The sequence below is a fragment of the Ictidomys tridecemlineatus genome, chromosome X (assembly GCF_052094955.1).
Source record: "Ictidomys tridecemlineatus isolate mIctTri1 chromosome X, mIctTri1.hap1, whole genome shotgun sequence".
Lineage (NCBI taxonomy): Eukaryota > Metazoa > Chordata > Mammalia > Rodentia > Sciuridae > Ictidomys > Ictidomys tridecemlineatus.
Window position 1 is genome coordinate 64,490,522 of NC_135493.1, and position 26,993 is coordinate 64,517,514.

General features: G+C 31.9%; 1 protein-coding gene across 3 annotated transcripts in view; it reads right to left on the bottom strand.

Annotated features, from left to right (window-relative positions):
• Window positions 1-26,584, bottom strand: part of LOC101956960 (sodium/hydrogen exchanger 2) — a 138,544-nt gene extending 111,960 nt beyond the window's left edge. For 2 of the 3 annotated variants that reach the window (XM_078034594.1, XM_078034593.1), the window contains exons 1-5: window positions 26,154-26,583; window positions 22,654-23,117; window positions 21,881-22,131; window positions 5,186-5,403; window positions 1,184-1,380 (exon numbers count right to left, since the gene is read on the bottom strand). In XM_078034594.1, the coding sequence (XP_077890720.1) occupies window positions 1,184-1,380; window positions 5,186-5,403; window positions 21,881-22,131; window positions 22,654-23,117; window positions 26,154-26,409 (1,386 nt within the window). In that variant the 5' untranslated portion in view covers window positions 26,410-26,583. Of the gene's footprint in view, window positions 1-1,183; window positions 1,381-5,185; window positions 5,404-21,880; window positions 22,132-22,653; window positions 23,118-26,153 lie in introns of all 3 variants that reach the window. The other variant, XM_078034595.1, reaches the window with a different exon arrangement.
• Between the last annotated feature and the right edge of the window lie 409 nt (window positions 26,585-26,993).

Below are 26,993 nucleotides of genomic sequence, written 5' to 3' on the forward strand. Positions count from 1 at the left end.
TGAAATAATCCAGGTACAGAAATACAGGTGCTATATGATCTCACTCATATGTGGAATCTAGAAATATTTATATCAGGGATGCAAGGTTAGTCCAATGGTAGAGCAGATTTCTACCATCCATGAGAGTTTGGGTTCAATCATCAGCACCTTAATATAAATTAAAAAAATAACTAGTTTTTCATAGCAATTGAGAATAGAATGGTAATTATCAGAGGCTGGGGAAAATAGGAGGGTTGAAGTGATTGGGAAAATTTGACCAATGAGTACTATTTTAGTTCACTAAGAGTAAGAAGTTCTGTTGTGCTATTGCATCAGCTGGGTGACCATAGATAAAAAAATAATGTACTTTTTATTTCACAAAGCTGTAAGAAAAGACTTTGAATATCTTTACCATAAAAAAATACTAAATATTTGAGAAAACTGATGTGTTTAACTTGATTTTAACATTTCACAATGTATGTATTGAAACCTAACTTGTATGTATGTGTGTGTGTGTGTGTGTGTGTGTGTGTGTATTGTTTTATGTATCAACTAAAAAAAAACTTAAAGAAAAATTAAAGGGAAGTCTACTAAACTCAAATTTCCTAACTTGTCTTACCCCTAGCACACATACATGTACACATGGAGAAATATCCACTGTCATTATTCTAGTAAAAATAAAATTTGCCAAAAAATCATATACAATACCATTTAGCAAATGAATATATTTTTAGACATTTTTAAAAGAATCTTTATAATAACTTTTGCAAAACTAATGTAAATTATATTAGAATTTAAGACAAATGGTCATATGCAAATGGCCAAAGGGTAATTTAAGAACAGAATTTTCATAGAATTAAAATATTAAAATATTTTATTTATATCCCTGTCTGCCCTCAACTCCAATCTTACCATTTTAAGTAGCTAAATATTGGTTGTCATCCACTTGAAAAAAAAATGCTGCATCCTCCTCTTCCCCTATTGACTTAAAATCAATTTCACTTCAGATTCTGTAAAAGTCCAGCTTTAGTTATGATAGAAGCTATTTCACATATTTTAATTGTCTCTCTTAAATCTAAAATACCTAATTTCAAGGTCCTAATAGAGAACATTGGTTTTGAATTTTTTGTTTGTTTTTGTTTTCTTTTCTTTTCTTTATCTGAGTGGAAGACTTCAAATTGCACTACTTTAGTAGTTTGTTTACCTGCACAAAAACAGTAAAAAGGATAACAACTGTAGTTGCTGCAATGAAGAGCTTCTTTCTGGAAAATTCTGGGAGCAGGAAAACAAGAGAGAAGCAGATTGCTCCCCTAAGTCCCCCATAGGCTATAATAAACTGGTCCTTTCTGGTCACTGTATTCATATGACATTTGCTCACGAAGAAAGTCAACACAAGAACTCCTAAATGTTTCAATAAAAAGATGAGAGGAGCTAATTAATCAACAGAAATAATGTTAAAATTATATTGTAATAAATCGGTTTTGAACTAGTTTAGAATTCTAAGGGCTTGTGATCAATAATTTAAAAACTTAAACTAATTAAGCAACTTAAAGGTTTAGTTTATAAAATTACATTCAGAGAGTTTACTTTAAATAGTTGCATTTTGTTTTGTTTTATTTTGTTTGTTTTTTTTAAATTCTGATCATTCTTGGTTTTTAGAATTTAAGCCATACTTGTTTTCCTTGGGCCCACAAGGATTCTCTAGGGTACTCTTTAGAAGCAATCTCCAGGGGCTGGGGCTGTATGGCTCAGTGGTAGAGCATTTGCCTGGCATGTGTGAGGCACTGGGTTCAATTCTCTGCACCATATATAAATAAATAAAATAAAAGTTCTATCAACAACTAGGAAATATTTTTTTAAAAAAAGCAATCTCCACAAACAAAATGTAATATTTCTATTCAGTCTTATAAATGCTACTGATCAGATACAAGCTAATGAAATAAAAACTAAAGAATGTGACCTGAGCAATAATTCCATATAGTTCAAGGCTATCAATAAGGGTGCTTTTTTAAACATCTACCTAGGATCCAGGGTTCTGAGAACATCAGCTAAAATTTTTAATTACTCACATTTCATTATTATCTCAAAATCTAACCTTGGCGAAGATAGAATTATGAGATCATGTACTAATACAATTTGAGACACAAGAGAATCATTTGTCCCACAGATCATATTATACTACTATACTTGAGTTATACTTCACTCCTTTTCCCTCTCCTTTCAATATGCAGTACATCTTGAACATTTTTCTGTAAGTAGGTTTATCAAATAATTTATTTCAAGACCAGAAAGAAAATACAAGATCCCTTGACAGGAGTACTGAAAATAGGGATTATTTTATGCAAATTTTTAATAATTCGTTACATTAATGCATAGTATTGGAGTTCATTCAGACATAATTATACAAGAATGGGATACAATTTGATTCAATTCAGTCCCCAATAATTCCTCTATCTCTCCCGTCTTCCCACTCCCTGTTAGTGGAAAGCACAGATTCTTACAGAAAATTTGAGCTGAAATACGTTGTTGGACAGATAGTTCTGACTAAATTGATTTACGTTAAAAAAAATCTCAGATTCTCTGCCTTTGAGTATAGCAATTTAAGGTGCCATGGGGTTGATTTGCAACCATTTGTGGATTATAAAAAAATTTATCTATTTCTATTATTTAAAACATTGTAATTAAATTTAAGTATTTTACACAGTGAAATGAAAATATAATCAAGCCATTAGAATAGATATAATGAAAATAATAACTAAATTCTCTCAAGTCCAGAGATTTGAAAACTGTAAATTTTTTTAAATTGTTGAATTCTTTTTAGCTCTTTTAATTCACTATTTTGTTACCACAAAAGCAGAAGGAACTCTTAGAGAAAAATAAAAATATGCAAAGAAAGAACATAATACTCATAATCTCACCCATTCTAATAAAACAATTGCTAATACTTTAGAATAAAATTTACCAAATCCACATGCTTATGTTTATATTATTAATTTTCTAGTAGTTTGTTTTAACCATTTCCTTATTTTTGAACATTTAGATATTCCAATAAATGTCTAAATCTATATAATACATTCTTATTCTGTATTGAAATTGACAGTATTCAAATATAGTGACACTATAATCATTTTGAACCAAACTACAATTTTATCCAAGTTGACATGTAATCTAGCACACTTTGAGTCAAAGTACATTAAGTCAACTTAGTTGATTATCTTCAACTAATCAAAATTGACAGAAATCTGGTGTTTTAGTTTTGATTTTTACTGATCTTTTATATAGGCACCCAAATCAAAAGGAATAAGAATATTCTGATGTACCAACTACTAATGTGTAATTTCAGAGACTTGAAAAAATAACATTTAACATAGCTAATTTCCAAAGGGAAAAGAGAATATGGCCTACAGCTTACCATTTCCATTCATTTATAGGCACAGCCTTAAATCAAATTGTGATGCCAGGCTTATGTAATTACAGATTCCTCACTGACTATGTTGTAAGAGGCATTTATGTATTTCCTCATACTAGATGCAGTGATTATCTATATATTATAGTTCAGAAATAAGAAAATATTGGAAACAGGATCTGTTTTTTCCTTCTGAATTTTCACAGAAATCAATTTATACAAACCTATAGAAATATTGACCTTCTTCTCTAGTTGTAGCTTTTTTGTTAGGTGTTAACAGTTTTTTAAAACATTCTCACTTATCCTTGGTATTAACCTTGGTATCCTCTTTCCTGTGAGTTTTTATCATAGCATATGGACACAAAGTAGATTTTTTTAAATCTGATTTTATCTTAAAAGTTGTGTAGTGTTTTTTAAAGAACATTTTAAAACTCTAATGAGATTTTCCAGGGGGCTATACTAAGCCATAAATAGCCTTCTATGAACCTGTATGACATTCACCTGATAATTTCACTGTTAATGTCTAACCTACACACATTTTAATGGATAATAAAGTATACCCTGACCTCTCTTATTATTCATCCTTGAAACCCTAAGCAATTTTCCTAATGTGCCTCTCAGTATTGTTAAAGTAAGTTTCATAGCCTCCAACAAAAAGTCTACTATGATTTTATTCATTTGTGGAGGAGGAGACATAAATGTCAAGAAAAGATGATAAAGTATAAACTGAATTCCCATGAAGACTGTAAACCATGAGATTAAAGAGAAATCTCAGTTCAATTAGCAATGAAGGTGTGATTTTTTTAGAATGAAAAATATACTATACATGCATATTTCACCTTGGTACAAATGGTATTTTTTTTTTACTATAAGGATTGAACTAAGAAATATTTAGCTTCACCCAACAGTAAAGTCATATATCAGGTAGGACTTGGAAGGACACTAGATGTCACTCAGCTTCCACTAGGGTTTGAGTAAAAGATGAAGAATGTATATATTTAACTGATAGACTCAGCATTCCCCAAGCCATAGCCAGTACTTCAATAATACTGATGAAACAATATCAGTGTGCTACATATGTACATGAAAGAATGAAAAGTTAAAACAACAGTGCTGAAAGTTGTAGGTGACTTTATCCTTTCTTTGTAATTTGGGATAAGGTGGGCAGATGTAAACACTCAGAAAAGAATCACAAAAACTGCTCAGCTTTTTTCCTAGCAATAACAGTAGTACTGGGTACAAATTCTTAGTAGTATTTCTTGGAGCATTAGTATTTTTTTATATTATTCCATATTATAACATCATTATTACTAATAATATTCAACTTCACTGCTGCAGCTGCAGCAATTGTTAATAGTAGTAAAAAACTACTATTAGTTTTAATTGTTAATAGTAGTAAAAAACTAATAGTAGTAAAAAACTGAGAGCTTTTAATATACCTGTCTCTTTGCTAACCTCTTTGACTGGATTAGCTCATGTAATTCTTATAATGGCTGGCAGAAGTTGTTAGTATCAACACCACTTGCAATTTAAAGTTAAAGAAGCTAAGGCCTAGAATGATTTTATAAATTTGTCAAAGCCACAAGGCTCAAGGGTAAAACTAGGATTTTAATTGAGGTAGTCTATTTCCATAGCCTGTTTCCTAATATTGCTATTAAATTCTTCCTACATAAATGAAAATATATAATAGTCTGCCTATAGAATTATAGAAAATAAGCATATTTAAATTTTTAATTCCATGCTTCTAGCACAATCCAAAGTTTAGTCAGCATAGTTTTATGTAAATAACATTTACCATACCTGATGCTCTCCATATAAGACAAAAAAAGACAGTGAAACAAATGTAAGGCCAATTCCATTCATGGTTATTTCCAATGGTAGAAACACCAAGGAAGATGAAGATAAGAGTGTCACTAACACTGCTCCACATCTTCATAAAATACTTGATAGTAGTATGGGACTTCTGAGAAATGTTAGCTTCCACATAACGTTTCATGCTCATAGCACAAGTGATAATTCTAAAGAAGGAAAAATAATGTGTGAGAATAGCACTTGCATTTAACTATAATGCAAGGTAATCATACAAACATTATTGAAGAATCAGAATTTCTGTTACTCAAGGTACTTTACTGTGTTACAGAATATGAAAAGCATGCCAGTTTCCAAGTTTTATACAATAACATTTCTAAGACTATCAAATATTTAGCTTTCAAAATAGGTGACAATTTCTATGTCCTTTTGTGTGCTGAGAGCAAGTTGCCTGCTTTATCATTTTTGACATTGTCTAATCTCTCCTACTCAAATAAGATTACATTGATAGGTTCTAATCATTAGTTGGCAGTAAACCACTAAGAGCTAAATGCTAAGAATAAAAACTTGATCCTTATAGATTCTAAAGTGCTACAGTGTTATAATATTTTATACTCAGGGATGTTTTGACTATTGTATTCTATCCACCACATTTTCAAAATTATGCTTTTATCCTCCTGTCTAGTAAGCCTTTCCAGTCATCCTCAAGACTATTTTAACACACCCTTCCATTCACCAAAATGGTTTCATTCCTACAAGCTTTTATTTCTATTTTTTATCATTGTGGGGAAAGATATTCAGACAACAACTTGGAGAGGAGCAGCAAGGGACAGGGATAGAGAGAACATTGTACACAAAATGAACAACAACTGGTTAGTTCCGCATACTAATTTATTTTAAAATAATTCTTTACTGTAAGTGTGGCAAAAGTGGTAGTCATTCACATCATCTGCACAGAAGTCAGAATCTACAATAAAAACAGAAATTCTGCCACCTGTAGTAAAATCTTTTTTTTCTAAATGCATAAATCCTAGAAAATGACTCACATTAAAAACCAGAAGGGTCATAATGCCAAAGGAGAAATGTGGGAATCACACTAACTAATCTGTAGGTCAATATAGATTTGCATAGGGCCAGTCAACAAACAACTAAATCTTGTAATATGACACTCTGGGGCATAGAACCATAGGTTCTTAAACCTTAAACTAATTTTCCTTGAAATGTACCCTGGAAATGAAAAGAAGATTACCCTACATAAAACCAAAAATAGTAGGTGAAGCAGAGACCTGCAAAGAACTGGGTTTAAGTTTCAGCCCTACTAAAATCCACAATCACAAAGGGGAGAGGCTCTGGTTCAATCCCTAGAAACAAATCAAGACACTTCTCCTCCACTTATTTAATAACAGTAGGAATTTACTGACAATTTTCCTTAAAGTTACTGCAAGTTCTCTGATATTGCTCCACTCAAATTAAACCCATGAGACACACTTAGAGTCTAATGGGCTTAAGGTCATTAATGATTAAAAAATGCCATTCAACAAGCTTAGTTTATAATTTTTACCCACATATATCTATTTATATACAATTATAACTAATATTTCTTCAGTGCTTAATCTTTATAAGTATGTATCCTAATTGTTTTATCTATTTTTTCTCAAACTCTCACTTCCACCATTATGAAACACTTATTATCTCCATGCTAGCGATAAGGGAATTATGAAGATTAAATAAACTGCTCAAGACAGTAAGCTGCAGAGCTGTCTCCAGATCTGCCTCTAGACCCCATTCACTTAATCCCCTGGATATATATTTGAAAATACACACAAGGTATTTATTTTACAAATTCTGTTTAATACTTTTCACGAATGGCACATTCAACCGACATGATATTATATGCTTTTCAATTTCTTGAAAGTTACATTTCCTACCTGATTTGCTTTTCTCTATTTCCTTTCATTAGTTGAATGCTGAATTCAGCATCAATTCACTATAAATTCTCCCACTACTACTTTTAAAGAAACATTGGTGGTGAGTGATGGTCTGTAATCCCAGTGAACCTGGAGGCTGAGGCAAGATGAGCACAAATTCAAAGCTAGTACTGGGACTTAAGCAGACCCTCAGCAACTCAGCTAAAATAAAAATAAGAAAGGACTGGGGATGTAGTTCAATGGTAAAGCATTATGGGTTCAACCCAGTACCACCAAAAAAAAAAAAAAATGGTGGCTATCTACTCTGGAAACAACAGAAGGAAAAGAATATAACAAATTTCTCTGATGTTTCCTTTTTCCTTATACCAAATCAAAAAGAAACACTTTTTGATGATTATATCTATGTTTGAAGGCTTTATTTCAAAGTATTTCCTATACTTAAAATCAAATTGTATATATATATATATATAATTTTATCTGTCAAATTGTATCTTCTCTCTAGTCAGCTTAATAATAAAGAACTCTCTATCTCCTGCCATTGTTACATAATGTTGTTTCTTTATTCTCTATCATTTTGGGGCTCCTTCCAGAAACTGAAAGATTTCATTTTGATGTACAATGTTTCAAAATATAATTTTCACATATTTTTAATTTGACTATTTTCATTTTAATCTCAGCTAATAGATAATCTTTTTAAAATGCTTTTTTAAATGATTATTTTTTATGCTCTGCTAAGGATCAAAACCAATGCCTCACACATGCTAGGCAAGCACTCTGCCACAGAGCTACCAAGTAGATAATCTTAATCAATTATTAAACAGTATTTTTTAAAATGTGATAGCCAAGCATCTGCTTTCAATTTGTTACAGAATTGTTTTAATAATTGTAGTTCTATGTGCAAATTTTGAAGGTGAGAACTGAGTTCCTGTCACAAATTTGTCTCATGAACAACAATTTTTATTTGTCCAGTGAAACTTTATCTATTTTTATATATTAAAATTCCTATATCATAAAAATATTTTAAATTAGGTAGGTACCAAAAGCTTCAAATGAATTGTCAAATGCTAACAAATGCCAAGAGAATATATGTCCTTATTATTTTCACTGTTAAATAATCTTTTTATTGATTATTTTGAGCTATACATAACATTAGAATTCAATTTGACTATTATAAAAACATAAAATATAATTTCTCTAATTCAGTCCCTTGTACTTCCCATTTTCCTCCCCTCCTCCCTCTCCCTGTTCCCTTCTCTCTACTCTACTGAACTTTCTGCCATTTACCCATAGTTGTTTTTTAATTAATTTCTTGTGAATGTGCATGATGGTGAGATTCACTGTAGTGTATTCATATATGTACATAGGAAAGTTAGGTCAGATTCATCCCACTGCACTTTCCTTTTCCCATCAATTCTCCTTCCCCTTCAATCCTCTTCCACTATCTCACTGATCTTTCTTCTATTTTGATGAAATCTCCCCTTCCTTTTTTTCTCTCTTTTTTTTCTTATTAAACAATACCTTCTAATAAATAGCTTTTGGTGACTTGATATTTATATTCAATTTCTTGTTTTCCTATCTGTTACCATGTAGGTTTTATTTTCATTTTCTATTCTGGAAAAAAAATTAAAACAGTTCAGCATCTAAAAATGTATTCTCCCTCAGGTCAATTTTTGATTGTTTGAGTAAATGGTATAATAAAATCCTCAGGGAGCATGATTAACATTGATCATCTGCTAAAATTCCTGAAATACTATATACTTCCTGATGTCTGAGTGAAATATATTTCTTTGTTTTCAGCTTTGAGTGTCTTAAAGATGTTAACTAATTAAAATATTACCAAGACTATATTACTGCCATAATAAATGAACTATGGCTGCATACTCATACCTGTTCTTAGGCAATTTCCAATTCCATCAGTTTAATACTTCTTGAGAAATATGGTGTATTGTGTGGTTCCCCTCCCACCATGGTGTGATTCCTGTTTTCAATCACTTTATGATCTAAGGTGACCTGACATCACCATAAAAGTACACATATCAAGCCAAAATATAATTTGCATGTTTGTGGATTGTTTCAAAGATTAGTTATATTTTACTTTCTATTCTGTTTTCTAAGTATAGATATACCACACATGCACACATCTTCAGTTGCCAGATTAAATATGAATAAAGTATCCACTGTTTTGTGTTCCCCATGTTAGGTCATTTCTAATTCATTTATAAAAATGTTACCACAAAAAAAAGGATTAAGAGAGGTGAAGAAGAAAAATCTATTAAGCAAAGATCAGAAATATTATTTGATTGTTTCCTTTAGCCAGGGAAACAACAGCTGATGAATAAAATCACATCACCAACATTTGAAACTGCTAATATTTGAATGCCAATTATATTCCAATTACTTTTCATACATTATTACATTAAATCCTCACAATAACCTCACAAGAATGCATGAACCGCAAAAACATTAACTGGCCCAGTATAGAACAACTAGCATTTTACACAGCAGTTATTTGAGCCTAGCTTTGATTGAATCCAGACTTTGTCGTCTTTGTGTTGTATGATTTCATTTCATTGAAATAGACAAAATTTTCCCTAAATAGATATTCATATTTTTCAAATTTTAAAAAGTTCTTGCCTGGCATGGTGTCACACACCTGTAATCTCAGCATCTTGGGAGGCTGAGGCAGGAGGATCGCAAGTTCAACACTCAGCAATTTAGCAAGACCCTGTCTCAAACAAACAAAAAATAAAATAAAATAAAAAACCTGGCTGGGGATGTAGCTCCGTGGTTAAGTGACTCTGGGTGCAATATCTGGTACCACAATTTTTTTTAGTTCTTAATAGCATTCCAACAAAAATGTTACTGTAAGCACCCCAGAAAGATCAAAATGCTTAACACAACAAAATATATGGTAAATATTAGACACAAAATTTTCCTGGTATGTTTTAGTTTGTATATTCTGCACATCTTATGATTTGCCTTTACACAATAAACTTTATGCATTACAATGGTAAATTGATACAAAATCCAGTTGTAACTATTCACCTTTCTGGAAAATAGCTACAAATAGAACCCATAATTTGAAACACCTATCAAAAAAAGGTCTCCTTGTCAATCACCAGTAATTATCAGATATGATCATAAAGTTATCCTTCAAAGCAAATGATGTCTGCCTGAGTAAGTCAAATTTGGCTTCTGACACTATTGTATTCCCCATGCTCTAATTTGGCAATAATTCTCATCTACTTTACAAGGTTTCTTGTACCTACCTATTTCTTTACTTTCCCCTCTGCTATCATCCAACATTTGCCATTTATAACATGGAAATTCTATTCATCAAATTCAGACATTTGTTTGCCCTTTTTTCTTTTTATTCCTTTTTTATTCACTATGGTATTTGAAACTTTTATTTCAGTAAAATTTTTTAAAAGTAGATTAGTATTATTTTAAAATTAAAACCACTTAAAAATCGAATTCTTGCCTCGAATGCACAAGGCCCTGGGTTCAATCCCCAGCACCACAAAAAAAAATCAAATTCTAACAAATTTGATTTTTTAAATGTTATAATTAGGATTTTAAAGAAACTGGGAATTTATTTGTTTTCTTTTTAGACCATTTATTAGACCATGAGTTTAGACCTTTTATTTACTTCATCATTACTACATAGTGCTAATGTATCAACAAGCTTTCATAGTTAAATGGGGGAGGCTGTATATCTGCACATTTTTATGTAACACCAAAAACTATAACTTGGGATAGTAGCCATTTAATCAAGAAACAAGATTATTTTTCTACCAGTCCCCAAAATATTCTTCAAGTCTATTTTTCCCTGTAGGGCACAATAAGACAAATAATACCAATAAAAATGAAATGATAAATAAATAAAACATATGTTCAATAAATATTTTGACTATCTATAGTAAGTGAGTTAATGAATAAAAAAGAAAAATGCAAAAGGTATTATTAGTGTCCTACAAGAGTTCACAACTCTGGGGATTGGAGATTCATAAGAAAGTGCTTAACAGTGCAAAGGATTAAAGAATAAAAGTATTTCTTAGACACTTACTGGAGGATTAAATGAATAGCTAGTCACAAATTTTCATAAATGCCTAAAGTAACTAACATGAATTAGAAGTCCGTAGAATCTAATGACATTGAAGATTAAAATAAGTTGTTATGAAAAGCAAGAGGAACAGGAAGAAAAGTCTACAGCCTCTAGATTTTCAATGTTGAGGGAACCATCCCCTTTACCTTTTCTACTTACTCACTTTTTCTTTTTCCTGAGTAAGTCAAATTTGGCTTCTAATACTACTGTAATCCCCATGCCCCACCACCACCACCACTGCTTCTCCACATTCACTCTCTCCCAAGTTCAGACATTAAGGTAGTTAAATGTTCTTAGTTGTTATAGACATTGTTTTCTATCCTTCTTTGTTGTCAACCTATAATTCCATGTAATCACGTTTTTACCTCATTAGGTAAATTTTAAAACCTTTGAAAGGAGATCTTGTTTAATTTTTTTAACTCCTACAAAAGTGAGAATATAGTAGAAGTTCAAAAATGTGTTTATTGTTTGAAATAAGGTATATTTTGAAATGATTTAAAAGTGATTGGGGCTGGAGTTGTGGCTCAGGGGTAGAGCACTTGCCTAGCACATGTGAAGCCCTGGGTTTGATCCTCAGGACCACATAAACAATAAATAAATAAAATAAAGGTATTGTGTCCAACTAAAAAATAAATATTAAAAAGTAGTTGACTGAAATCCATTCTAATCTCAGTTAATCCCAATCAATTTGGCTGTCTATACTATGGCCCAAATAAATTACTAATGATAGAAATTTAAAAAAATGAAGCTAAGTGAGAAAATCAGAGTATGTCTTTGGAAAGCTTCTTTGAAGTACTAATTAAAACAACTATACCTAAAAAGTTCCTCTTTGTATATTAATAACCAATCAATATTTGTTTTTCTTAGGTTTCTACAATGGAAAGTTAAGGAAAATTTATTTATGATAGTTTCATAATGATGTTAAAATTTATTTTAAAAAACAGAAATTGACTCTTGCAAGGGAAATGTGCAAAATTTATTAAACAAAATATTAATTCACATGAACTGTGCAAAGATTTTATCTCTTTAGTATATGAAAAATAAAAGAGATAATGACCTTATCTAACAAATCTTCTATAATTCCTACAACAGTTTATCTTTTACCTTTTAAGTATAATTTTACATAGCATTTGCTAGGATTCCATATTTTCATAAGGCACAAATTTAACAACTCTCATCCACTCTTTACTGCTTTACATCTTAGAGCTGTCATTCCATGAGTACAAAAGAAAACTGAAACTTTTATTAAAATGGCATAGGCTTTTAGACTCAAAAAGATGATTTAAGAAGGAAAGGATGGCTGAATGTGAATATACATAACACTACTGAACTGTATGTTTAAAATGGCTTAGATGGCACATTTTATTACATGATTTTTGCAACAACTAAATTTTAAAAAGATGGCTTTATACTGGATTGCTCTACTCTCAGACTCTTTAAAAGTGAAAGACTTTCTTATGTGTTGAAATGACTTTGTTATGCTCCTGCATGGAAAAAAATAAATTATGTGATCATTTACACATCTTTCTGGGCATCCATTTCCTCATATGAAAAAATGAGGGGGTTGTTTTGAATGATTCCACAAGTTTCCTTTCAATATTAGGTTGTACTAATTTTGCACTTCTGCTATTAGTTTTTGAAGAAGAGTAATAAGAAATGTAAAGGGAATAGCCTGGAAAAGCACCAGGTTATTATCAGTACACAACTAAAATCAGACAATGGTCTGAATGTATATTCAGTATGCCAACACCTTAAAGATAAATGCAGTAATTGATTATTTACATATAAATCATTGCACAAATTTAAGAAAAAGAAGAAGGAACTGGTAATTCCTGTGCTTCTATAAATAAAATTGTATAAATAAAATAAAATTAATAAAATTTTAATCTATGGATAAAAAGTCTTTTGGATATATATAAATATATATATATATATATATATATATTATTGCTTATAAATCATAGATGATAATTCATAAGCACTTCAATTCACCAGTTAAAAAATAAAAGTACCAACAAAAATTAAATTTGCCTAATAAAAAAAGTTATAATGAACCAAGTGTTTTTCAGTGTGAAGAGAAAAAATAAAGCCACCAGTCTCAGGAGCTCAGAAGACTCTTATTGGTCTTTGCATAGACAAGCCACTCAACTGGAGAAAAATCACTGTGATGCAGTACTTTATGCAAATATATTCATGGTCCCATTGCCTTAAGAAAGGGAAAAGAGGAGAGAAAGGAAAGGAGAGGTACTGGGGGATGCAGTGACCAAATTATATTACCCTATTGTGTCAAGAGCCATCCCTGGGCTATTTGTGGTCTACATTGACATTGCAGCCTAGTGAATAGAAGAATCTAGTGTCTGGGAATTTCCAGTTGAAATTTCCTCTGGCTAAGACCACCCAGACACATTGTGAGGCCTATTCAAGCTCTGCCTGGTCCCACAGAGCACTGGAGATAGGGTGATCTGCTGCAACCACGCAGCCTCTCAAAGATGGGTGTGACCTGCCAAGATTCATATCAACCTGCTGACTATGAGACATCACAAAGCAAAATTCCACCCCTGAAACCATATTCTTGCTTTTTATGTACCCCCTAAAATAAACCACAGGAGCCATATTTTAGTTTTCCAGCTCCAGCTCCTGTGTGGGCTGGATCATCAGGCGCTCTACTTTAAAACTATAATTTTTATTCTTTGTCTTTTTGTTCTTCACTAATTATTTCTGACTTATTTTCTCCAGTGGCTTATAACCTCCTGGGCAGGAAAAGGGACACCCTGGCAAGGTACTAGAAGCCTTTCCACAATAGTACGGTGTGTATGAATGAATACATAACAACGAATCTCACTATTGTTCATAATTATAATGCACCAATTCTAAAAAAAAAAGAGCACCAAAAAAGTGAACAGTGCCATATGCTGCTCTGAAATTGATAAGCCTTCTCTTCTGTTTTGTAATGGATTTTTCACCAAGCTTCTTTTATGCTACTTAAATATATAGAAAAATTCCTGAAAAGATCTTCAACAAAATATTATTTATGATTTTATCTGTGTTTGTATATAAATAATTTGTTTTAAAATCTGAATTTTCTGAATATTTTGAAATGAGCATGTTTAAGTAACATATTTTAAAAAATGAAAATTCTTTTCAGTTACTTAGTACAACCCATATGTATTTCTCAGCACTATAGATAGACTTAGCATATTGAAAGTCTAGAATAAAGAGGAAAATCTAGGAGACAGAAAAGAGTAAGATATCTGTTCATTACATTGAAGAGAATACAAGTATCACATATTATTATAGGTGAAAAGGAAAGAAAAAATAATAATGTACACATTGAGCTATCATAAAGGGTTGGATATTGTGAAGAGTTCTTTATATCTCATTTGATACTCACGACAAGGGCACATAGCTAATAAATAGTAAATATGGGACTTAAAAATCTGTTTAGTTTCAAGTACTATAGTCTTAACTACTACCCTAATACTAAAATTCCTACATTTTTCTCTTAGTTTAAAAAAAAGTTTATCACATTTATAATAAATATAATGTGTAATGTTCTATTTTTTCAAACATAAAACATAAACACAAATTTTTGTGCAAATGTTGTTTCATTTATAGGAAAATATTCTTCAACTCTCTTACTCTAACATCTCCAGACTTAACCAGTTATTGTTTTGGGGACTTGATCTCAAGAATACATACTTACAAGCATAATGGTGCATAAATTATAGTCAAATCAGTTGACTTCAAAGATAACTACTAATTATAATTTATTTATAACACAAAACAATCCATGGTCCTCAGCCACACTTTAGTTTTCTAATGAATTAGATATGAGAAGTCTTAAAATTTTACATTTATTAATGAGATACATTCCAAAGTCTATTATTTAGAATGTGAAAATGTCAATATTATGAATGGTGATTGTACTTCCAAACAGAAAACCTTTTGAACCCAAAGCATAGCTAATAAGTCATGCCAGACTAAGCTATACATCCTTTCAACTAGAGGTTTTTTAGTGTTGAATGTGTAAGTTTTGCCTTTGGTTTTATTAAATGAAAAACTAGACTGGAGCAAAACATCAAATGGTTTTGCATCATCAACCAACTTCATCTCCTCTAAACATATTATTTTGTCTTTTTGTATCACACAAATTGAAGATCAATTTGGAAGTAAAGATGACTATTAAATATTTCCCCTTGATTACACTTGAATAACTGGCTCTAACCTGAAAGTTATGTGTTTAGTCTTACAAATTCACTTTTTAAAGACTTCTACAATCCTTTTTATCTCAGTCTGAGAAAGTTGAAGAATTACTTAAATATTTTATTTATTTATTTATTTATTTATTTATTTATTTATTTATTTATTTATTTATTTATTTATTTATTTTAGTTGGGGGATTGAACCAAGTAATACTTAACCACTGAGCAACATCCCTGGCCCTTTTTTACTTGTCTTTTATTTTGAGACTATGGCTCATTAAGTATCTAAGGACCTCACTAAGTTGATGAAGCTGGCCTCAAACTTGGAATCCTTTTGCCTATCAGCCACCTGAGCCCCTGGGATTATAGGTATATGTCACCACACAAGGTTTTCATTAATTTTTTATTGAATTTTTCTTCCCTATAGCATTTTAGCAATATATTTCAAGAAAACTAAAGAGCTAACCACCTAAGACCAATAAGAATTATAACAATTACAAATTCTTTTTGAGTGGCAGTTTTTAAGAAAAGTATTTTTGTAAATAATAACTACTCATAATTTACTGAGTTCCTTTAGGAAATTATAACCTTGAAAATAGTTTCATAAAATCAAGCATTTCTACTTTAAATAGTCTCTTTCTACCATTCTACTTGCTCAACTCATTCTTCAACCACCTTAAATGTTTGTGAAGTCTGCATCACTCAGAATTCATTTGCAATTATAATATGACTTTTATAATATCTGTCCTGTTTCATAGTTGCTCATATGGATGCTTCTCATTCTCATTTCCAAAAAAAATTCACTAATATTCATCCTGTATAGTAGGCAGGATTCATATCACTTTATGGACATTAACTTTCAATCTTTAGAGCAACTGCATCAGTTAGGCATTTATTTAAGCCCATTTTACAAATCAGAGAGATTAAGTAATTTACCTAAAGTTTGAATAAGAGCAGGGATTTTCACTTACATTAGTCTGACTACATAACTTAATGATTTAACAACCGAACTATAATTTACCACCTACCACCCATTCTTCTCCACTGCATTAATACAGGTCTCCACCTTATTCATTTCTGTATGACCAGCTTCTGATATGGTGCCTCATATATTCTAAAAAACTGCCCATATTAAGGTGCTAAATGACTATTTACAAAGCTCATTTTGGTCTAGATAAGGGACTCAAATTATCTGAAATGAAAGGTCAGTTTCTGTTAATAAAAATAAGAATTACTAGAAAAAAAAGTGGAATAAAAATGAGACATACAAAATACAAGTCCCTATTGATTATTGTGTTTAGCAGAATATTGGACATTGTAAAAATTATCAATTTCTATAGTAACCAACAGTTTATAGACCACCAGATGTTCATGGGCCACAATTTAAATATCACTGACCTAGATAAAAATGAAGCATTTTACACTGTTAAAACACATTTTATTAGCTTATTAAAATCTCTTTTTGCAAAAGTCACAGTATGGCACAAACTCTAGATCATTCACAGGGGAAGACCTAGAATCCAAATAAGATTTTAAAAAATAAAAATCATAAACATCTTCTTCTCATAATAGAATTAGTTTTGGTTTTTTATGTGCAAGCTTAATTTTTATTATCTTCTTGATGGAAATTTTTCAAGAGTCTTTAAGCCTAGACACTGAATTTTAATTAAAATTTCAAGTATTGATTTGCCATAGGAGTAAAAGAGTTTCTCAGTAATTAAATTCCAAAATGAAAGGTCATGTCTGTCATTGACTCATTACAGTTCTCTAAGAAATTCACATTAACTTCTCCCTTAAGTAGAGGTTTCTTAAGAATGTCACTACTCACTTCCTAGATATATTTCTCTATAGAGCAAGCTGTGCATGATTCATTGAGGCATGATTAACACAAGTAACTCATTTTACAGAAGTGGTCTCATGATGTCTTATCTAAAATTCCCCTAGTCATTTATATACTCTTTTTTATAATCTTTCAAAAAGTGACAACTGAGGGTCCACAAGATGTAAGTTGCTACAGCTCTTGTTTCCTGTATTATTCTCAGTAAAATGTAGTGATTCTTTCCTGAAAACTGTGTTGGCATTGCAATTCCAGAATTGAGCAAGTTAGGTGAACCACAGAAACTTTCCTGAAGACTCATCCAGCAGAGCCTACTCTAATCTTGGAAAATTTGAATTAAAAAGGGGAATTGGGGAGGAAGAACAGTTGTATCCAGGGAGCAGGGACAGACTACCTGTTTGTTTGTTCATTGATTAAGTATACAAATATCCTTTCAGCTAGGACAAAGGACTGTAAGATGGATAGGTTTCATCAATTTCAAAGGAAACAAAAATATTTCATATTCTATAATTCTCTTGATATCTTTAAGAAATACACTCAAACTTGCTATGCCTATCATTACAATGAAATATATGCTATAGGTAAAATTTCTGATTTCATTAATTTTGAACAAGGACTTAAGTTTAAGCTTAGTATTTAAGTTTTGAAACTAGTATAGAAAGTACTTATCTGGAAGCTTCAGGTAATGGTGGTAACAGTTGCCAGGTAAAGACATCTATATGTTGGTGGGATAGGAGACAAATTCCTTCCAAAAGTGAAAGAGCTCTTAGCTCCACAGACACATAGCATTGCACCATTTCAGCTAAGAAAGTAGAACATCTAGTAGATTCACACAGTTAGAAAGCTAAGCAATGTCATGATAAATTATTGAAATGACATTATATAGGGTGTTTTATACTGTTTTATATAACTTTCTTGGATAAAATATTATCATATAGTAATACAGATGAATTATGCAATTTACCAACCAATTTAGTTAAAACTCATCATAAATGTGGAGACCTGAGAGAGAATATTCTTAAATTCAGTGCTTTGATTTTGTAGTTCACTTTATAATAACTTCAAAGTGTATTTGTGATCTTACAATAATACTGTTTGTCACTACACAAAATATTGTTCTCAATCCTAACGTTCTATTGGATCCTCTTTCTTCCATAACTTATGCATTTTTTTCTTTTGGTCAGAAGAAGAAAATAAGAATATAAAAAGAGCACCCTTTTGGGCTACTGGTGTAGCTCAGTGGTAGAGTACTTACTTAGCATGTATAAAGTCCTTGGAATCCATCCTCAGAGCCACAAAAATTTTTAAAAGGAATTAATTTTGAGTATTTTAGCTACAAGTACAAATCCAGTTTTAATTTTAATATAATTTTTTAAAATTCATGAATAGAAATTATAAGATTATTATAAAAAGTAATTTTCTTTAGACACAATAATCATTTATCTATAGATGCTTATGAGAAAACAATATGAGAAATTTGCCTGCTGCTTTCTGTACTATAATTTTTATATAATATTATTTGCAGAACCAATGAATAGTGTACTTCATTAATTATAGTTTTTAAGGTTTTTTATTACTTTTTTATTTATTTTAATTAGTTATACATGAGAGTAGAATGCATTTAAGCGCTATGAATAGAAATGATACCAGACAAGAAGTGTCAACCCAACATTTAAATAACAATGCCGACTATTTTCTGAGAGTCTCAAAAACAATGTTAGACAGAAGTGGTTGTTTGACCCAACCACACTTAATTAACAAACATTGTTCTCCTACCTACACTATTAGGCAACAATAGCAAAGTAGCAGTTTTCTAAACAAAATACAGACCTATTTGAAACCTGGGAAAGCAAATTCATATTTTTGCCAAGCTTTCAAAAAGGTAACAAAAATATAATGGTGATAAAAAGCATATTTTCAAGTTTCTAAATGAAAATCCAAGCTTGATTGTTAATCTCAAAAAAAAGTACTAATATAAACAGATGTATATATTCAACAATATAATTTTTATTGTAATAAAACCACAAAATTTTAGCATAAAATTTAAATATAGCAATTAATAGCAGTGATGGGTAGAATTTTTATCAGAGAAAGTCCCAAGTAGAAGGTAACTTGTTATAATAAAATTTATGTTTGAAATATCAGTAACTGTGGATTTATTGACTCCAGAAGTAATGCATTATTGAAAAGGAACAAAATTAGTTCCAAATGGATGCAATATACTACTGTTAAAAGCAGCCATCATTAAGAATGGATACTTTATAGTCTTGGGCTAAAAACAGTGCTCAACCTCACAAATCTCCTACTTGACTTTTAATTACTTTTCATGCATTATGCTTTCATCCTTTCTTCCACCCTCAACATATTCACACAAAAATCAATGATGTTATTGACCATTCTGAGAACTAATAATCTTTTAAGTAGGAACTGATTCATATGCAACTCATTTCTGAAAAAGCAATCAATTCTTGAATGAGTGCAGGTGTTTTCATGCCTCTTTTCCAAATTATTGGACAGTGGAATAAAATAGAAGGAGGAGAAATCCTCCCCAAAGCAACATTATATCTACGATTGCTGCATGCTTAACACAGTAATCCAATCAACAAATAAAATGACAAAAATTATTTTTATATTTAAATAGCACTCAGTTAATATACTATATTTATTGCAATCATACTGTAAAATAGATACTATCATCCACATTAAACAGATGAAGGAACTAAAGCTCAGGACGTTTGGGAGAAGCTTTTCTGTTTCCAACACATAAAAAGATAAAATTTTAATTTTTGAAATATATTTTATTTTTAAATCAATGAATTGACTGTTACTTAAATTATTCAATCTAAATTATGCATTATTATTGTATTTAATTGTTTGTTCATCATCATCTATATGCTATGTTCTGTAGGTGACCAATGCATCAGTGCTCAATTTCTTAATACAGTATTTTCAGCCTAACTAATTTTCAAATTATTAATTTGAAATTAATAATAAAAAATAATGTCTAAGAAAAGCATTTTCTTAAATATTTTAAATCATATTTGTGCTGTTCTTGTTCAACTACATTCCAAGTAATTACAGTAAATGCAGAGATTAATATATAAACGCAATTTGCTTATTTTTAAAAAGGGTAGTAATACAACTTTTAAATAAAAATTAACCTAAAGTCCTATGTTAAAATACCTAAATAAAAATTTAAATTATTTAAATGGATTTTATAAACCTATCTCCAAAGAAATTAAGGATAGATCTTTTTTCCATTATCTTTTTCAGTCAAAATAAAAAAAGATTATAAGATCACAGCCCCAAAGGATACTTGTAATCATAACTGAAAATGAAGGTTCTACATTTAAGGAAGTTAAGCTTCAGGATATTTCAAAAGAAGCAAGTAGATTTGGCAACATTGTTTTTCCTAGGATTTATTCTTTTCAAGACTCAACAGAAACCTGCCAACAATCTCCATATTGCAAAGTTTTGTGAAAGCCTAGTGGCTCAAAAGAAGGAAGCCACTTTAAAAATACCATTGTAGAAGCTCTGAACAATGCCCTGAATTGGAATTAAATTTAAATTGTTTCATTCAATTCCACACATTTCTTAGCTCTTTTTACCTGTCTTTCATAAAGGGTAATGGCAGAAAATAAAACAAAAGACAATTGAAAGCCCAAACTACATCTCTTAACAATTTAAGGTAAAATCACCCAGGTCCATGATAGGAATTCTTACTTTCAATTTAGAATATTTTCATTTAAAACAAACTAATTCTAGTCACATTACCAAGACATTTATTATTCACAGCAAATCCTTTTAAACCCTAGAGTAACCTAGAGGCATTAGTTCTTTGGAAATTAATTTAAATCAATCTTTTCAATTTTTTCTATCTAAGCTTCTGGAAAACCTGTAACATTTTATTTAAGTATTTCATTACTTTTTTCCTAATATTTTAAATGGGTTGGTCTATCTAAACCCTAATGCAAAAGCATTTATATGCTAATACTGTTCAACTTAGGATGTGAGCATTCAGCCTTTGCAAGTTAACTATTAAACATGTAGGATTATCATCACTGGTTGGTGCCAATGATAGATAATGGAAAAACAGTATACATTGTATAGTTTGCAAAAGAAGTAATAAAAATATTCTTTGTTATTGCAGAAAGTTCACCTATGCCAGAACAATAAATGTCAAACTTACTTAAGTGATATGCTGTCTAACTACACCCAGGACTGCTATTGTGCTCAGGCACATCAAATCTATTAGGAAATGATTCACCCCTTCAAAGATAGAGAATTGGCTCAGGGAGTTCCATGTCCATAAAATGAGAGATTCATTTTGGTTTTTCAGCCAACTACTTCAATATAGGTAAAGTAGTTGAGGTGTAGTAATTTAACCTCTAGAAGGAGCCCATAAACTTGGTCCCAAAATAAATTTAGAGTACTGTGACTAAGTGACTCTATTAGAAGTATCAGGAAGAGAATAAAGGGAGCATCCTGTTCCCATATCTAGGAAATGGAATTTTCTCGATTTCTGGTATGAAATGAGACTCAATCCCTAAAAATATAGGTAGATAGATACATAGGCAGACAGACAGACAGATCAAGTCTTATCCAGATACTTACGCCACAATCCCTGAGAGATGGAACATTTCTGCTGTCAGGTAGGAGAGATAACTATATAAAAAGACAAAAAGGGGTTCAATGACCCGGATGGTCTTCGTAAAACGTGTGGTAAAGGCAGCAAACATTCCAAACAGGAACCCAATGAAAACTCCTCCTATTCCAACCAAAAAGAATTTTCCCATTGCAGCCAAAATATCCACAAGTTTGATAGATGGCATTTCATTGAAAGACTTGAACAGCTTATATAGTACCTGCATAAGAAAGATTACAGCAAATGTATCAATTAAAAAAATCCCAAATTCTACCCTATCTGCCCCTCTAACTTGTGAGTTACTCAACTTTGAAGTTCTATAATTCCTAATGCCACTGAACATAATTCATTAGCATGCTTTCCCATATCAATATTTCTACAGATCACAGATCACCATCCAACTATACATGATTATGTTTGAAATTTTTCTGATGTGCTGTGAAGATAGCTTTCATGGCTAAGATTTTCTTAGTTGACATGACTAAAAAGATCATGGCCTCCAGAAGATTTATCTCACTTTTCAACTAGTAAACTAATAGAAGATAAATACAGGGTCAAGGAAGTCTTGTCACTTTCTAAAGCATATTTGTGACTGTTAAAGCATATTCTTTAAATTTATAGACTTACTTCTAGAATTAGCTTTCTCAATTATGGCCTAAATTAGGACTTAATTCTAAATTTCAGGGGTGATCTTAAGGGAACTTAATTCATTGCCCAGAAATTCCATGCCTAAAATACTTACAACAGTAACAGCATCATTTAGGAGGGATTCTCCAAATACCAAAATATGAAGTTTCTCATTCACGTGTATTTCTTCAAATACAGAGAGAACAGCTACAGGATCTACAGCAGCAATCAAACTACCAAACCAAAGATTATGAAGCAATGACACATCTTGAAGGTTGAAGTACTTCACCTGACATAGGCCATAGAGAGAAAGACCAATTCCAAATGCATTCCACATGGTTCCAACTACAGCATACAAGAGAATGGTTCCTATGTTCTCAAAAAAGGGCCGACTGGGCATAAAATACCCTGCCTCAAGGACTATTGGTGGGAGTAAGTACAGAAAAAATATGTCACTGTCCATTATTGGTGGGGATTGATCATTTAAACTATAAATTAGTCCTCCCATGATGAGACCTACGAATATCAAGAGGCAGCTTTCCGGTACAACAGTGGGCATTTTATTATAGACGTGAAATCCTGGAAAAGAGAGAAAAGATACGAGTATTAAAACATCATTATCAATCACCCCCATATGTCCAATGTCCTTCTAGTCAAGCCTCATGATTTCAGGAAAATAGCTTCTTAGTTATTTCACACTTTTCATTTTAATAATGTCTAAAAGGTGCAGATGCATGGACAAAGACAGTTGTCTCTATGAAGGAAAAATATTTGCTAGTAGAATAATGGCATTCACAGTTAAAAAGAGGACAATAATTCACATGTCTACCAGATCATTTTCAAATGTAGGTGCATATTTTAAAATACACACAAAACGTGTTATCAGCTAGATATGTTCTTCTATTCTTCTCACAATCACAGTGATATACATCAAATTATATATAGTTGAGAACCATAATTTAAAATTTTTTTAATTGATTAAAAGTCATCTATTATTTCCACTATACCATGCTGTTTCCCTCTACAGAATGATTTTTCTTCTTTATATTGAAATAATTTGAAAGTTCCTCAGAGTAAAAATGAAGTCTTAGTTCTACAGCCCATGGATCCACACATAAAATATGCTCAGAAAATATTTGCTGAATTAATTAATTAATTAATGCTAACAATGGAGATTTTGTTTTTATTCTCTTACTAAACTATGCCAAAATTATTTTTCTGCAATGGTGCAATACAATCCTATTCAAACAACTGTAGATGGGTTACATAACAGAGAACTAGGAGCTGATTTTTCTAAAAGCACTGACTTGTCATTTGGGACTGTAAATGCCCAGTGGGTAGCTAAAAGCAGAATAATGCTTGACATTTCTGCCTTCATTTTGTACCTGTCTTCAGATTCCTGATGGGCTCTGCACATAGTCATGTTAATCATTTAAAGAGGGCTCATCTAAACATTGGTAATAAATGGTTTATCAGCCCTAAGTTTACCTATCCTACTTCAACCCCTTTTAAGACTGAGGATACCAAGGTAAAAGGTATTTTCAAGATTTGCAGGCACATTCCACTGTCAGATTTGCAGATCTCCTGGATTGGCACCTAGAAGTCTTCATTCATTGCCCTACATCTTCTAAGAAGATCACAACCTTGCAAATAGCTCACCACATGATGAGACTGCACCCCTAAGGAAGAGCAATCATCTCATGGGAGCCAAATTTCCCTCATCCAGGATCACATGTCTCATAGGTAAACATTATGAGAATCAAATGGAGATTGACACCTCAGGTAATAAGTACTTCATCAGAGCAACCTCACAGAACTATAATAATCAGACCACAGTTTAACCAAGACTATTTACTTATACATATCTTTCATCTCCACCTGACTCAATTCTACTTCTATTTAAAGCTAAAGTTCATATAAGTATTCCTCAGTCTTTAAAAGGGATGAAGTAGGATAGGTAAACTTAGGGCTGATAAACCATGTATTACCAATGTTTAGATGAGCCCTCTTTAAATGATGAACATGCCTATGTGCAGAGCCCATCAGGAATCTGAAGACAGGTACAAAATGAAGGCAGAAATGTCAAGCATTATTCTGCTTTTAGCTGCCCACTGGGCATTTGCAGTCCCAAATGACAAGTCAGTGCTTTTAGAAAAATCAGCTCCTAGTTCTCTGTTATGTAACCCATCTACAGTTGTTTGAATAGGATTGTATTGCACCATTGCAGAAAAATAATTTTGCCATATGTTTACTTACATGAAAACTTACATAAAATTCTTAATCTCACTTTGCCATCCTGATATAGCTATACTGATTGAAGTTCCTTTCCCACTTTTCATTACTAGTTTATCCGTTTGATTTGAGAGGCAAAGGATGAGACCTGATTCATTGGACCCCCAGAGTCAGACATTCAGTTTTAGGTAGTAACATTTGCCCTCTTGTCCTCACATTAATATTTACTTATACGTTTTTGCTATCAGTATATCTAGTACTGCAAAGTATAAAATATAAAAGACCTTAACTATACACATATGAAAATTATTGTCACTCAAGATAATGAGTATTTCTGATCAAGAAGGCAGCAGATGAGCATTCTAGTTCTGCTCCATAAACATGGCAAATTATCTTTTCTCTCTAGCCTTCAGATATACTATCTATAAAAGAGAATGGATGAAAAAATGGGGCTGGAATAAGAATGACTTCTAAGGTTTTTCCTAGCTTGGGCAATCTATCATGCTATGAGTCTTTGGATCTTGTATGTATCATAATCAGTCAATTATTTTGTTAATACTGAAACTATGTTTATAAAGTAACTTAAACATTGTAATGCTAAACATGATTTAGTTGGGAACTAATAAACTCATTTTAAAATAACAAAATTCTGTAGGATGCCATATTTGCCTGGCATTGTTTTTGGTTCAGAGCCTATAAAAAAGTAATAGTTAATAATAAACACTTTGAACTTTTAAAGGGCTCATAATTTTAACATCACCAAGGTAAAAGCCAGATATATTATAAATGAACATAAAAGAAATAACTGAACTCCACTTAGGAAGTTTATAATACTAGTAATTCAGGGTGTTCCTATAGTTTAAATATGTTTTAAAAAATCTTCTGTTCTATTTGCTAGGCTTCTCTTTTGTGATCACCTGCTAAAATGCTGAATGGGAGTAAAAAAAATTCTTTTTTAAAGGAGGAGATAATCTACCTGAAAAATATAACAAGCTTCCTATGAGGGGGGGAAAGGGATACATAAAGGCTGAAGCCAGTTAGTGTCTAGAATAAAACTAATAACATTCACCTGTTCTTTTTTAGTATTATACCTTCTCCACATATCCCTTGAACAACTGCAACCCTTTTCATTCTATACCCGGCTGGGCCTATTCCCACCTTCAGTTTGGAGACCACCACCATAATCTGGATATAATCACTTTCAAGTGGGGGTTTATCTATAAAAAAAAAAAAAGATCATTCTGGCGGGCAGCAGGAGACAAATGTTCCAGCTTGCTTTCTCCGGTACTTCAAGCAAAGAGCACCTTTCTTACCATCCAGAAAAGCCCAAAGAGTTCCTATCAGAAAACTTTATGGGAGAGCCTTAGGCAGTCCTTCACTTACCTATCTTTGCCAAAGAGGCTAACATAATCCAAAGTGTGATCTCAAAAGGGACCTGCACATGCTGGTAATCCAGGGAGAAGAGGAGTGTGTGAGCCGACACCACTGAGTCATTATCCTGTGTTTCTTCTGGCTCCCAGCTGCCATTGTCTGTCTGCGGGTCCAGGTGGTGCTGCATAGTATTCCCGAAGGTTCCTAGAAGCTGGGAACAGAGCTGCCCCAGCAGCAGATGCAAGAGCCCTAGCCCACAGGCCATCATCAGCTCTGCGAGCTATGCTTGCTAAAGCAGTTTAATATTATCTCCAGCCTCTCCTCCTCTCAAATGTGGTTTGCTGTCTCTAACCCTTAGACCCACTGCCTAGCACTTAGTAGATCAGTGAACACTCCAGCAGCTCCCTGGAGTCCCTGCAGATAAATGATAGGTTGCAATACCCTGGAATGAGATTAGAGCCAGGAGCCTGCAAAGGGAGGGTGCTGGGGGAAATGATTGATTGACATGGAAAAAAAATTAACCTCAGTCCTAACTCTCAACTAAGGAAAATCCCTGAAAACTAGATTCTGGCCACTTAAAAATTTATTTTCTTACCATGAGATTTCTTTATTCCCTGTAGATCTGTAAAAAGTATTCAAGTGAAACTCCTATGCCTCCTGCGGTCTATCAAGGTGTCTGCACACAAGAAACCTAACTAGCATGCTTTGGGCAGGAAAAACCTAAAAGTAGCTTAGTTTGCTTTAACAGAGAGAGTGGAAGGATTGAAAAACATTAATCAGCTGCTCCTAAAAATTCTAAGAAAAATAATTTTCTTTATTCTGAGTATATGGCAATGTAGTTAAGAACAGGGC